Source organism: Motacilla alba, chromosome 18, assembly GCF_015832195.1.
Source record: "Motacilla alba alba isolate MOTALB_02 chromosome 18, Motacilla_alba_V1.0_pri, whole genome shotgun sequence".
Lineage (NCBI taxonomy): Eukaryota > Metazoa > Chordata > Aves > Passeriformes > Motacillidae > Motacilla > Motacilla alba.
Window position 1 is genome coordinate 5,434,348 of NC_052033.1, and position 13,723 is coordinate 5,448,070.

General features: G+C 67.4%; 2 protein-coding genes across 2 annotated transcripts in view; both read right to left on the reverse strand.

The window, feature by feature from the left end:
• The window catches only part of NTN1 (netrin 1), an 80,498-nt gene extending 76,679 nt beyond the window's left edge, over positions 1–3,819 (reverse strand). Inside the window, exon 1 of the mRNA XM_038157528.1 lies at positions 2,428–3,819. Within this exon, the coding sequence (XP_038013456.1) occupies positions 2,428–3,451 (1,024 nt within the window). The 5' untranslated portion in view covers positions 3,452–3,819. The remainder of the gene's footprint in view (positions 1–2,427) is intronic.
• A 5,856-nt stretch (positions 3,820–9,675) lies between these two features.
• Positions 9,676–13,723, reverse strand: part of LOC119709601 (netrin-1-like) — a 6,251-nt gene continuing 2,203 nt past the window's right edge. Inside the window, exon 2 of the mRNA XM_038157573.1 lies at positions 9,676–10,014. Coding sequence (XP_038013501.1) covers positions 9,676–10,014 — 339 coding nt within the window. The remainder of the gene's footprint in view (positions 10,015–13,723) is intronic.

Sequence of the window (13,723 nt, forward strand, 5' to 3'; positions counted from 1 at the left end):
GATTTGGGAGAGAACCGGGGTGGGCCGACGGTCGTGAGCTGGACGGGTCATTGTGATCTTTATCTGCGGGGATTACTGCAGGCGGTGCGCTCGGCAGGGCAGCCGGGGCCGGTTTCACAGCCCGGTAGGTGCGGCCCCAGGCAAGCAGCGGCGGCACCGGGCTGCGGAAAATTGTTTCACGGCAGCTTCATCCTTGCAAAACACCCGCTTCCCAGCAAAGCCGCTGGAAAAGGAAAAAACAGAGCGATCTGCGTTCGCAGGAGTGTGAGGCGGCTCGGAGCGCACATGGTCTGAAACGCAAAGCCTGGCATGAGAGTGACATGTTTTACTGGAAACTGGGAACTCGCTTCCCTTTTATTGGAAATGCATTGGAAGGGAGAAGGACGGTGGGAGCACGGCGCCAGCACGATCAGTGAATGGAAGCGTTCTCAGGAGAGCCTGGGGATCCTGCAGGGTACACCGGGGGTCCGACAGCACCTCGAGACCGCCCCAAAATGTGCGGCACGGCTGATAGCGGTGACTGCAGGCAGGGAGCGCGGCCGGGGCTGGGAGAGCCGGACCCCTCCTGCCCCCCGGGCTCGCTGCTGGGCAGGAGACAGCGCTGGGATGTCAGCGACACGCGGAGCTCCCAACCCGAGCGCTGCCGGGCGGCGGGACCCGCGGGACGGCGGAAACGCAAACCCGGAGCCGACCCCGGCAGCCTCCCCCGCTCTCCTCGGGACGCGGCACCTCCCGGCCGCTTCCCCCGCCCCGCCGGGCCCCGAGCACCGCCCCGAGGCTGCCGGGACCCCGCGTGTGCCCCGGTGCCACCGGGCCCCTCTCCCCGCCGCATAACCCGGCTCGGCCGTGCCTTCCTGGTGAAGACGCCGGCGAAGAAATTGCGCTCTCTGCGAGGCACACATCTGATTGTGATTTGGGGGAAAAAAATAAAAAATGAAAAGAAGGGAAAGAAAACAAAATAAAAGGGAAAAAAAAAAAAAGAAAAAAATAAAAAAGGCGGCCAAGCCCGGCCGCTCGGCGAGGGTTTTTTCCTATAGTCGGAGCTGCAAATATTTTGGAAGACGGGGCCGTGTTTTCCGTGTAAACAAGGCAAGGCGGCGGCGGCGGCGGGGCCGGGGCTGCGCTCCGCGGGGCCGGGCAGTCCCGGCGCCCAGTCCGGACACCCCAACCCGGGGCCGGGTCCCCACGGGCACACGGCTGAGCACCGGCCCCCGAAACCGCGAGGAGAGGAGCGGCGGGGCGCGGGGATCCCGCTGGGAAGCGGGGGTGGAAGATCGGAGGGAACGCTCGGCGGGATGTGTGGGGACTCAGGGGAAGAACTGGCCAAGCCCTTAACCCTTGTCCGCCTCGGCGGAGGCGAGGGACGCTCCGTGTCCGCCCGGGACAGCCGGCACGGCGCGTTTCTCGCCCCAGATGGAACGAACCGGCTGCTGCCCGGTTCTCATTCGGCCCTGGGGCTCCTTCAAGTCCCCTCCGCCGCCTGCCAGGGCCGCCCGCACCTCCTGAGGATGCAGGGACGGGAGCTGCAGGCTTTGCCCGGCTTCCCCGCCCTGCTCCCGGCCGCCTTCCCTCTCCGGAAAGGGCCAGAGCCCTTTCCCGGTCCCGGTCCCGGTCTCGCCCGGACGCGGAGCCTCTCGGGCTCGGCGGCGGCTCGGAGCCCGTGTCCCGGGGAAGAGAGCGGGGCTGCTGGCGAGCTCCGGGATCCCCGGACCGGAGCCGGGCCGTGAGCTGCGGGCTCCCCTGCCGGGACCTGCGCGGGACGGGAGCCCCTGCCCGGCCAGGGCCCCTCCGCGCTCCTCCGGACACGAACGGCGTTTTCCCGGAATGCGGAATGTCCCTTATCCCCTCTCCTGAGCTCCTCGGTTTTTCCTGCCTCGCGTTTCCGAGCTTCCCCTTGCTCTGCTCATCGGAGTCCCCCGCTAACCCCGTCCTGCGCCGCCGGGTGCCTCCGGTGTCCCCGTCCCACGGCCCCGCGGCTCTCGGTATCCCCTGCCCCAAATCCCCGCGTCCTGCCCGGTGGTCCCAGGCTCCCCGTGCCCGCCGTTTTGCACCTGGAGGTCCCTCGGTGTTGTCACCGGCGGGCTCCCGAGTACCTCGGTGTCCCCTGCCTGGAGCTTCCGGGCGCCTCAGTGTCCCATCCCCTGCGCTCCCGAGTGCCTTCACATCCCCGCTCCGCGCCCCTCGGGGTCCCGTCCTCATCCCCGCGACCTCCGGTACCTCAGCGTCCTCCTCCTATCCCGTTCTGCGTGTCCCCGAGCGGCTCCCCGTGTCCCTGTTTGTCCCCGCGCCGCTCGGCGTGTCCCTGGATGTCCCCGTGCCTTTCGCTGCCGTGCCCCGCGGCTCCTTCGCTCTGCCCTCCCTCCGCCGCCCCTCCGGGGCCCTCGGCGCCCCGTGCCCGTCCTCCTCCCGCCCGCGGCCGGGACTCACCCACGCACTCGTTGGCCTCCCGGGCCGTCGCTCGCTGCCAGGGCCGGTCGTAGTGGAAGGGCTTGCAGCGGTCGCACTCGGGGCCGGCCGTGTTGTGCTTGCAGTCGCACACCAAGCTGTCGTCGCGGTCCCGCACGCAGCGCGACGCGTGCCCGTTGCACTTGCAGCGCCCGCCGACCTGCAGGTCGGACACGGCGTAGAAGTAGGAGTCGCGGGCCAGCTCGGAGTCGTCCTCGCTCTCGTCGCCGAAGGTGTGCAGGCGGCTGAAGGTCACCCTGATGTCGGTGGCCGTCACCCAGTCCTGCAGCACGGGCGAGTTGTCGAAGTCGTGGGCGGTGGGGCGGCCGTCCAGGGTGCTGAAGGCGATGAGGCCGCCGGAGAGGGGCCGCACGTCGGTGTGCGAGTCGGTGCACACCGCCTCCTGCTCGTTCTGCTTCGTGATGGCGGCGCGGCTCGGCTTGTTGTACATCTTGCGGCACTGCGTGGAGTAGAACTGGAAAGGCACCCAGGTCTTGCCGTAGTCCATGGACTTGTGGATGGCCATGGACTCGGGGCGCGGCGAGCAGAACTGCAGGCTGACGTAGGTCACCTCGAATTTCTTGCCGAGGGACAGGGTGAGGGTGACGTTGTGGGGGTACTGGACGTAGCTGTCGGACTGCCAGCAGGTCAGGTTGTGCGGGTTGTTGAGGTCGGTGAGGAAGGAGGGCGGGTGGGCGCGCTTGGGGTCGGAGGCGTTGCAGAGGTGGCAGGTGCGGACCTGCTCCTCGCCCTTCTCCGTCACCACGCAGTACCGCGAGGGCGGCTTCCCGCAGGTGCTGGACACCTTCACCTCCTTCCCGAAGGCCGAGTTGACGAAGTCGGGGATGCAGCGGCGGGGCAGCCCGTGCTCGTCGTAGCAGGGGTCGGGCTGGGCGCTCTGCACGGCGAACACGCTCACGCCGTGGTAGCCGCCGCGCAGGGGCTGCGCCAGCCACGCCGCCGCCAGCAGCAGGGCCAGCGGCGCCTCCGCTCCCCTCCGCGGCATCCTGCGCGACCTCCGCGCGGCCCGGGGACAGCGGGGCGGGGGACGCGGGGCGCACCGGGGAGCCGCCGCTCGACCGCGCCGCTCCGCGGGGCGCCTCGGCCGGGGACGCGGTGCGGCGGCTCAGGGAGCCCGGAGCATCGCCCGCCCCGCGGCCAGCCCCGCGGAGAAAGGGGAGCCCGCGACGGCGGCGGCACCACAAAAGTGGGGCTGGCGGCGGGGCTGGGTCCCGCCTGCCTCCCGCCCCGGCCCTCGCACGGAGAATGACTGGCGGTCCCAGCCCCCGCCGCGTTTGAGGTCATGCTAAAGGAGTGACATCGCGCTCAAGGAACAGAACAACGACATCCACTGGCGGCTCAGCCAGAGACGCGCGCAGGCCTCGGGGAGGGCGGGGGGGGATGGGAGTGGGACGGAGCCCGCCTCGACACCGCGGTGGTGGGCGCCAGCTCCTCCGCGGGGCTCCCGAGCCGCCCCGAGGAGCCGGGCGAGGGCCCCTGTGCTCCCCTCGCCCCCCTGTGCCCCCGACGGGGCGGCGGGAGCCGCGGCCGCCCGCGCCCTGCGGCCGGGGATGCTCCGCGGGCCTGGAGCGGGAAGGGGGGAAGCGGCCCGGAGGAGCCCCACACCCACCTGTGGGCACGCCGGGGGGATCAGGGCGGGGACCTCTCCCACCTGGCCCCTGCTGGCCTCCCCTGTCCAGCGGGACAGACAGGGACTGGCCCCCCGAGCTGGATCGGAAGGGACACCGGCCCCAGTGGGCTCCCGCTGCCCTCGGCCCTGAGAAAAGGCGGTGCCGGGGAAGTTTAACGGGGGTAAGCACAGCACGGGAACTGCTGGGCCTGGCGACCCCCGGCAGGTGCTTTGAGGGGGCTGGTCTCGGGGAAGAGGGGCAGACCGGGCACAAGGGGCTGCGCGGCGCCTCTTGCCGCCCCCCACCTCGCTCTGCAGTTAGTCGGCTCTCCCGTTAAGGCGAGGAAGGGGTTAAAGGGCGGCACTTGTCCCGCACCGGGCCGTGGTCCGGCCCCACTCTCCCCTTCCCACCCACCCGGCGGACCCCCGGGCCGGGGACACAGCCCTGGGGGACGCTGCCGACACCCGGAGAGACGGTCCCGGAGGGAGCGGAGTTTCCCTGCCTCGGCTCCCGGCCGCCGCGCTCGCCCCCCTTCCCTCCCGCTTTGATTAAAAGGGCACTTTTATTTTTCCAACGGAGGTGCCCTCTCTCGGAGCGCTGCCCACGCCGTGTCACTCAAGCGGCCGGGCCCTGGCACGGCGGCGCGGTGCCCTCCCCGGAGAGCGGCCCGAGGGGACGGGGGCTGCCCGGGCAGCGGCGAGCCCCGGGCCGGCCTCCGCCCCCTCCTCTCCGCCCGCCCCTCTCCCCGCTTTGAATTCCTTGCCACCGAGCTGAATAAAAGTGGTTGTTGTAAATTGAATTAGTGCCTGATTAATCTGCTCCCGGGCCTGCTAGCCCAGCGGGGCGTCTTTGGCAATGCAACCGCCTTCCCTGCAGGGCAGCGGGGCTCCGCAGCCTCCCTGCCCCCATCGCTCCCCCCGGACCCCCCCGGCCGCCCCCCCCAGCCCCGCCGCTCCCGGGATTTGTTAACTCTTCCCCGGGAAACGGCCCCTCCGTCCCGCTCCCGGCGCCCTCCATGGCCGGGGGAAGAGGAGCGATGTGTGCGGATGGGGACGCGCCGGGCCGGGCTGGGGGAGGTCCGGTCCCTCTGGTCCCACCCGAGCCACGCAGGGACTCGGCCGCAGTCCGGCACGCCCGGGACACTCACGGACAGTGCAGGGATCCCCCAGCCCCGGAGGAAGCTTTAACCCCGCTCCTGAGCCGCGGCCCTGTTTGCAGAATCGGGATGGATGGAGGGGTGCGCTCCCGTCCAGCTCTGGGAGGGCGCCCCAAGGAGGGAGTGGGATGATTTGGATTAAGGGACAGGCCGGGACAGAGGCCCGGGGAAGCCCCGGGACATCTCCGGCCGTGCGGGCTCTCCCGGCGCGTAACGGGGACGGCAATCCCCAGCCCGGAGCCCACGTTCGGGCTCACGGGCCCCTGCAGGTGCCCGCCACCAGCATCTCTCTCGGCGTTTGCGATCCCCCGCTTTACTCGCCCGGCGCTTTTCCTTCGGCCACGCGTGTCCGGGGTCCCCGCGGGTTCCCTGTCCGCCCGTATCCGGGCCGTGCCGGGGCTGCGGAGGGACGGGGACAGGGGGACGGCTGCTGTGCCCGGGGGGACACGCGGGGCTCGCTCGGGGGTGCCGCTGCCGGGACCCTCGGGGGAAAGGCGCGGGTTTGGCCGCGGTTGCTCGGGACGCTCCCGGACCCTCTCTCCGGCCCGGGAATGCCCCGGTGCGAAGGGCAGGGCTCAAATCCCGGCGTTTCTTTAAAATCCGCGAGGGTTTCTAAAATCGCCCAGCCGCCCCTCAAAGCCCGCGCGGTCCTTCAGCGCCTCACAGCAAAAACCGGGGTGAATGTAAGGAGAGCTGGCCCCCGCGGGGCTGCCCCGCAAAGCCGAGGTGCTGCCTAATCCCATTAGCAGGGTGTTAATTTAACAACCTCCCGGCGCTGCCGAGCGCGGGGCTCCGCGCTGCCCGCCGGCGCTCCCGGGCCGCGGCTCTCGCCTCCCTCCTGCCCTTCCCGCCGGGTTTATTCGGTGTTCCACAACCCCCGGGGTTTGTAATGGCTCTTGCGGTCATTAACGTGATTTTCTGAGGCTTTCTCCTCTAATTACCTCGCCCTCGAGCTATCAAATGCACGTAAGCGGCTCCGCGGGGACCGAGGCGCGGCTCGCCGGGCCGGGCCCGACTCTGCCGGGCCCTCCGGGGCCTGGCCCCGTCCCGGGAGGATGGAACGGGGGATGCTCGGGGAACCAGGCCGTGCCCTCCACGGATCGCCCCGCACCTCGAATCTGATTTTCCTGTCACGAAGCACCAGCCAGCCCCGGCCCCGTCCCGCCTCGGGAGGGGACAGATCCTTGCCCAGGTCAGCCCGGTGAGATGCCGAAGCATCTCCGGTTGCAGCACCGGGGCCGGAGCCTCGCTGGTACCAGCACCGGGGCCACCGCTGGGACCACACCGGAGCATCTCCGGCGCCGACACCGGGAACGAAACACCGCTGGGGCCACACCGGAGCATCTCCGGCGCCGACACCGGGAACGAAACACCGCTGGGGCCACACCGGAGCATCTCCGGTGCCGACACCGGGAACGAAACACCGCTGGGGCCACACCGGAGCATCATCTCCGGTCCCTGCCCGGGAGCGCGGCCGGCCCCAGTGCGGGCCCGGGGGCTGAGCGGCCGGGCCGGGCCGGGCCGGGGCAGAGCGGAGCCTCCCCGTTCCCCCGCGTTTGGCCCGGGAGAAGCCCCCGGGACGGAGAACCGGGAAGGGCTTGATTTCAGCCGCACCGGGACGGCGGAAAGGCGGCCCCGGCGCTCGGAGGCTGTTTTAAAAGTCAAATGGCTTCGGGCGCCGGAGCTCGTCCTCCTCGCCGGGAACAATGCGCTGCTCCTCGCCCACCTCCCCCTGCACCGCCCGGGCTTGGCGCAGGGAGGGGGAGAGCCCGAGCGGCTCTTCTGCTCCTCGGCTCTCGGGGGGCCGTTCCCCGGCGGGACCGCGAGCGGCTGGAAAAGCAGAGGAGACCCGGGTTGAAATAATCAGGAGCGATTTATTCCCCTGGAGTGACAGTTCTTTTGAGCAGTTGCCGAATGGCAGTTTCTGTCTTTCTGAAAGCTTTTCTTCCAGATTCTGTTCAGATTAGGCTGGGGAGATGAATGAGGCCATTATCCAGCCCAGTAGCTATTCTGAAATGCCAAATTAATTACCAAGGGCTAAATCAAGGCGATGGGGGCTGGAGGAGAGAGGGGGGCGGCGGTTTGAGGTGTGAAAATATCTCCGCGATCTTTTAAACACGGGCCCGGCGGGCGGCCGGGGCTGCTCGCCTCAAACCCCCCAAACTTCGCTCGGCAAGCCCGGGGGCAGCGGCGGCCGGAGCCGGGCGGAGCGACCGAGGAGAGGCCGCGGGTCCCGCTCCGCTTCCCCCGGCCCGGCTCCGGCCCGACCCCGCCGCCGCCGCATCCCTCACCTGCGGCGGGGCCGCCGGGCAGCGCGGGGCTCAACCGGGCCCGAGGCCGCTTGCGCCGCTCACGGCTCCGGCTCTCCCCGCTCCCCATCACGGGGACCCTCCGGCACCCCCGTGCCGGTCCCGCAGCGCAGGAGGAGCAGCCCCGCTGTCCCGAACCCCTTTGCAGAGGTTTATCCGCGGCCGAGCCGCCGCGGAGCGAGCCCGGGGCATTCCCCAATTCCCGCAGCTCCCGAGGGCCGCCTCGGGGATGCGAAAATGATCAGCCGGTCGCGCCTTTGCCACGAGCGAGGGAAGGGGGAGGGCGAGGGATTGTGCAGGGATGCGGATCCATGCCTTGGTTCGCCTTCCTTGGCTTGGAAACGCCGCGGAGAAAGCGGAGAAAGCCCGGTTCCAAGGGAATTAGGGAAGAAGGCACCGCTGGCTCTTCCCGGACTGATGTCGCTCTGCCAGCACAGATGACAACATTTGCACATGACATTTAATCCTCTACCCTAAAGCTCCGTGGCTCCCGGCAGGCAGTTATTGTTATTATTGTCGCTCTAATATTTACGCTTTGCTCCCAAACAAGTGTAATTTCCCCGAGCGCTTTGTAGCTCCTTGGCCCCTAATCCAGTTTTCTCTTCAGTTCCCGGGAGACCACACCTCTGGCTCCTCTCAGTCATAGGGAAAAAAAAGAAAAAAAGAATGGAAGGAATTTTTCCCTACAATGTAACCGTTTGGGGAACGCGGGTCAAGCCCGACTCAGTGCGGGACGCGGGGCTGATGCTGGATTCCCGCAAGCGCCCGCCGTCAGCGAGGGACATCCCGGCTCAGCCCGGGCAGCGGCGACAGCCCAGCCAGGCGGGACTCTTCCTCGCACTGGACAGTCCTTGCAAACGAGGAATAAGCACCGAGGAGATTTCCCAGGGGCTGAGAAGTGGGCTGGAGAAGGAACCAAGCCTTTAATGTAAATTGGCCGTGGCTGGCAGAGACCGCTGAACACTGGGCTATTCAGCATCTCTGCGAACCTCTAATGATCAACTCGCTTTTCAATTATACACCCACAATTGCCACCAAGTGAGATAAGCCTCCGGAATACTATATTTCCTCTTGCAAAATGTTTTCTTTAGGGCAGGCAGGCTGGGAAGCTCAGGGAGTAATACCTGATTTATTTTCAGCAGAGCTGCGGGGCACCCCGCAGCCAGGAGAGCTCCCGGCCGGCCCCAGGAGGAGCCAGCCTGGTGCAGGGCGGCTCAGGGAGGATCCAGCAGGTGGATCCAGCCGCTGCAGCACTGCGGCTCCCAGGCAAAACAGGAAAACAGGGGCGCTCCTGGGTGGCAGCGTTGTCAAACCCTTCGATTCATTTGTGCGCTCCCCCACGGAAACAACGCCTTCGTTTGGGTGCAGAAGGAGCAGGCAGCTGAGGCTGGGAAACCCTGCCGGGGGCTCCTCCAGGGAAAAACGGGCCAGGAAGAGAGCAGACCCTCCGGACCCCAGCTCCTCCTGCGCCCCAAACACGGGCACCCGGGAGGGAGGGAGCGGGGCAGAGGCTGGGGCCGGGGCAGGCAGGGCTGGGGGCATTTCAGCTACCTAAGGAGCAGGATTATTGAAACGCGGATCCCCAGAGCCTCCGGATTGCCAGCTCTCGGGAACCCCCTGTGCCAGATCATGAACTCTTCTCCAGCATTCCCTCCGCAGGGACAAGTGGGCTCGTGGGACCCAGCTCCGACTGCAGCTGGGGCAGCCCGGGGGTGGCTCTGCCTCAGCATCGCAGATGAAGGGGGGGAGTTGGGGCAGGGCAAAGGGGGCCTTGCAGCAGCCCCGTCCAGGCTTTGGGTTTGCATCTTCCTTCAGGGAAGTGTCCTCTGGATATCAGCCAGGGCACGGCGAGTGCTGGGGCCTTCCTGGCACCCCAAAATCAGGGGTGCTGGGAACCAGCCCTGGCCCAGCCCTGAGCAGAGCCCTGCCATCTTTCCGCAGGGCCCTGCGCCGCGTTCGGGCTCCTTTTGGCAGCCATCCTAACCTAATTATAATGAAGGATGCATTAAGCGGGGATGAAGTGGCCCTCGAGTGGCTCTAACCCTCTAAAGGAGCTTGGGGAGAGGCGGCGGGAGCGGCTCCGGCCGGGCTTTGGGGAGGAACCTTCCCGTGCCCCTCCCGGGACGCGGAGCCCTCATGCCCCATGCCGGGCCGGGTCCCGCAGAGCCGCCGCTGCTGGGCTGAGCTCCGCGGCTCTGTCTCGGCGCTCCGTCCGTCCCTGCAGCCGCCACCGGCGCCGTTCCCCGATCGCCGTGGAGCCCGTGCCAGGCCGAGGGGCACGGCTGGATCCGAGCGAGCGGAGCCCAAAGCCCCGGCACGGCCCTGACTGCGGGCCGGGGGGGTCCGCACCGTCCCCAGCCCTGCCGGGACCCCCGGCCCGCTCCGGGCCGGCAGGGGCAGCTGGGCAGCGCTCGTCTGCCCGGCCGAACTCCTCGCTGTAGCCTGCCCGCTGCTCGGCGCCACCGTCGCCTGCCTGGAAGCCGATCCCGGCGTGCCCGAGCCCCGCAATGCCGGAGGAGAGCGCCCGGGAAGCACGAAGGGGCGGGATGGAGGGGTGAGGGGTGGGAGAAGGCGAATGGAGCGCTCCCGGTCAGTCCCGGCTTCCCCGGACACCGGGCAGAGAGCGCTGCCCGCAGCCCTGGGAAGGCTCCTGGTGTCCGCCGCAGGAAAGGCAGCTCGGAACGTCAGCCAGGTCTCACCTGGGCCCACCTGAGCACCTCCCGCGTCCTGCCCGCCCTGCTACCCCACAGGAGGATTGAGGACGGGCTGCTCCAGCCCGGTTCTGTCCTGCTTCCAGCCTCTTTTGCTTGGCCCGGGGGAGATCTTTGTCCCATTTTTGCCATTTACCCGGGGGCGAGATAAACCCTGCCCACAAACCCCGTTCTCTCCTCACGGCTGGTGCGGGCACAGCTTTCGGGTGCCTGCAGAGGACGCCGAGTTTGTCACCGGGGCAGGGAGCAGGGCAGATGTCCCTCTCCCAGTCCAGCTCATCCCAAGGAGCACCCGCGGCGGATTTGCACAGATCACTCTCGCTTCAAGCGAGCCGGGAAAAAAGGAAACTCGCGGGAAGAAGCGATCCATGGAGCTCACCCTGAGGCCCTGCTGCCATCTGCTGGGGTCCCAGCGCCGAGCGGGATGGGGACAGGACGGGTCGTGTCCGGGGGAGGGACCCCTCCAGGGGTTGGGAGGGCACGGGATCCCCGTCCTTGTTCTTGTGGTCCGGGCCCTCTCCCGCCGCAGCCGCATTTGGGAGCAAAAGCGCCCGAGAGGCCAAACAGCCCCAGGTGTCCCAGCTGGGGATCTTGGCCGTCCCTTGCTGCTCTGGGATGTCCCTTGCTGAAGTATTTCAGGCCCTGCATTTGGGAAGGCGCAGCCCAGCTCCCGAGGGGTGCAGGACTCTGGTTTCTACTCAGATTTTCAGATTTACCCGATTTACACCTTGGCCATCATAAAACGTGCACCCAAAAGTGGAGGGGCGGCGGCAGTGAGGGGTGGCACACGGCTGGGCGGTGCTGCCCCGGGGCCCTGGTGGCTGTGCTGGGTGACAGGGCTGTGACCCGGGCAAGGAGAACAAACGGCAGCTGCTCCGGCCTCACAGCCCCGGGGCGCTGCCACCTCCACCTCTGGGTGTGTGGCTGCCCAGGGATGTGTCCCCCTGTCCCCAGGCCTGGGGGGAGCCCAGCACAGGTCCAGCGTGCAGCCAGCTCCAGGCACTGCCCAGATTTATTAACTTTTGCCCAGATTTATTCCTTTTTGCCCAGATTTGTTCAGTGCCATCAGGAGCTGGAGCGAGTCCTGGTGTGGGCCCAGCCGAGCTGCCAGTGCCCAGAGCCCGGTGCGATGGCTGAGGAGCTCACCAGGAGCTGGGCTGCTTCGGGAAGCGAAGGTGCTGCCGGCTCTGGAGACTCTGAGGTGACAGACAGAGGGCTGAGGGTCACCACAGCCACAGACAGCACGGGACCCACGGAATTTCAGCCCTCACATCGTGCCTGCTCCGGGCTGAGCCGGGGCGCTGCCAGAGGCAGAGCACTCCTGGCAGGTGTTTTCCGGGGATCATTGCCCAGCTGAGCTGCACCCCCGGGGGATGCTGAGCTCGCTCCACCGGTGCAGTTCTCCGGCAGGACGCAGGGTGGAAACCTCAGCCCACGGGAAAGCCGCTCCCGGCCCGGCTCTTCCCAGGCTCTGCCCCTTGCGGGGCTGCCTGCGCTCCGCCTGGCCCCGGACAGGGACCCGGGCAGGAGTCCCCGGCTGCCAGGCAGGGAGCTCTGAGCAGCGAGGAGAGGGCTCCAGCCTGGGCTGAGTGCCGCCCGAAGGAGGAGCCGGGGCTGAGCGAAGCGCTGGGAATGCCGGCAGCCCCAGGGCAGGGCAGATCAGACTCATCTGCCGAGAGTTGGGACCGCTCTGGAGTCCTCCCAGCCCAGAACTGCCAGAATACCTGTGACACCTCAGCAGACTGGGTCATGTAAAGTTCTACTGTCTCCTCCTCCCGGGAGGTGGAAGGGGAAGGTCTGGTGTCAGATCTGCCCGCAGCGAGGGCTCTGCCCCAGTTTCATTTCTCAAGGGCTGCGGAAGAGTCTGTCAGGATCCTCTGAGTGCGCACTGAGAAATGAAAAACACAAGTTGTGGGGAAAACCAGAGACAAGAAGGTTCCCTTTTCAGTGACGCTGCTTCCCCTTCCCCCCGGGGACAGGCGGTGGGGGAGGCAGAGAGCAGCTCTGCCGGGCTGGGATCCCCGTTCCTGGGGGAGCTCAGAGAGAGGGAAGCAGCGGGCTCACCTGGAGCCTGGGCAGCCCAGCAGCCCCGGGGCTGTGTAAGGACAGGCCAGCCATCCCAAACCCCTGGAAATCCCTGCTCTGGGCACCAGCAGCGCCCCAGGGAGAAGTGCTGGCTGCAGTCTGCAGAGCTCGGCCTGAGTGTAGAGCTGGTGACTTCATGGCATTTTGGGGGGGCTGAAATGCTGCACTCCCCGTGTGGGGCTGGGGTGGAGCTGCTGTTTCTGGGAGCGTGTCTGGGTGTGGAGCAGGGAGGAATGGCAACGAGACTGTGATGAACTGAACTTCGGGGTAAGGTGAACTTCGGTGTCCCAGGCCAGGATGGACGGGACTTGGAGCCCCTTGTTCAGCCGAAGGTGTCCCTTCACCTGCTGGCAGTTTGGGACAAGATCACCTTTAAGGTCCTTTCCAACCCAACCCAGTCTTTGTCTCTAGGGTGTTCACAGAGAACTCAAAGGTCTAAATGAGCTCATCAGAGCACAGCCTCAGCTTCCTCCCCCTGCTGCAGCTGGTTGGCAGCTCCAGGGGCAGGAACTGAGCTGGGATGTGCCAGAGCTGCTCCATGGCTGCTCTGGCTGGAGCTCAACAGCCTGGCATCACTGCTGGTGTCACCACAGCCACACTCAATACCTCTCCTTGTGGCTGGGAGCCACTGAGGATGCCATTCCTGCTCTCTGTGTGACCCAGAAGCCACCTGGGATCACTTCCTGCTGCCTGCTGTCACCCTGGTGTGGCACCGGCATCCCCACATTCCCCTGAACTCATCCAGCAGTAAGGAGGAACTCAGGAACGTGCTGGTGTCGACATCCCTTGGAGGTGGCCCTGCTCCAGAGCCCTTTCCCCGAGCTGGCTGTGTCAGCCTGGCGGCCCCAGGCGCTGTTTGTCACCGCTGCAGCCCTGGCACGGCCCCTCCCTGCCCTCCTCCGCTTCCTTCCGCCGTCACGAGCCCCCCCAGCCCATGTTTGGTAACTTCCTCAGCTGCCCCGGGCCCCCAGGAGCAAAACAAGGAGCTGCCAGTGCCTCAGGTGGGGAGGGAAGGGACAGGAGGGGACACGCCGTGGCCGCAGCGGCCAGAGGAGTTTGGCCTCTGCAGCTTTGGCCCCTCAGATGCCTCCCAGTTCCTCCAGTTCGGGGATCTGCCTGAGAAGCTGGGTCTGAAATGAGGAGGTGGGGATGGGCACGAGGGATGGGAAAGGTCAGACTGGCACCCCAGCCTGGCATCCAGTGAAGAGCTCTGGCCGAGGGCAGCTGGGACACAGAGCTCTGCCGCAGCGCTCGGCTCTTTCCCAGGTCAGCCCCGTGGGGCAGGCGGCACCGCGACATCACCACCTGACCTTCCCTGTCCCCTATTTTTGCTGCCCCAGGATTTCTTCTGAACTGCTGGTGGCCGCTCAGCTGGCCAAGGCCGAG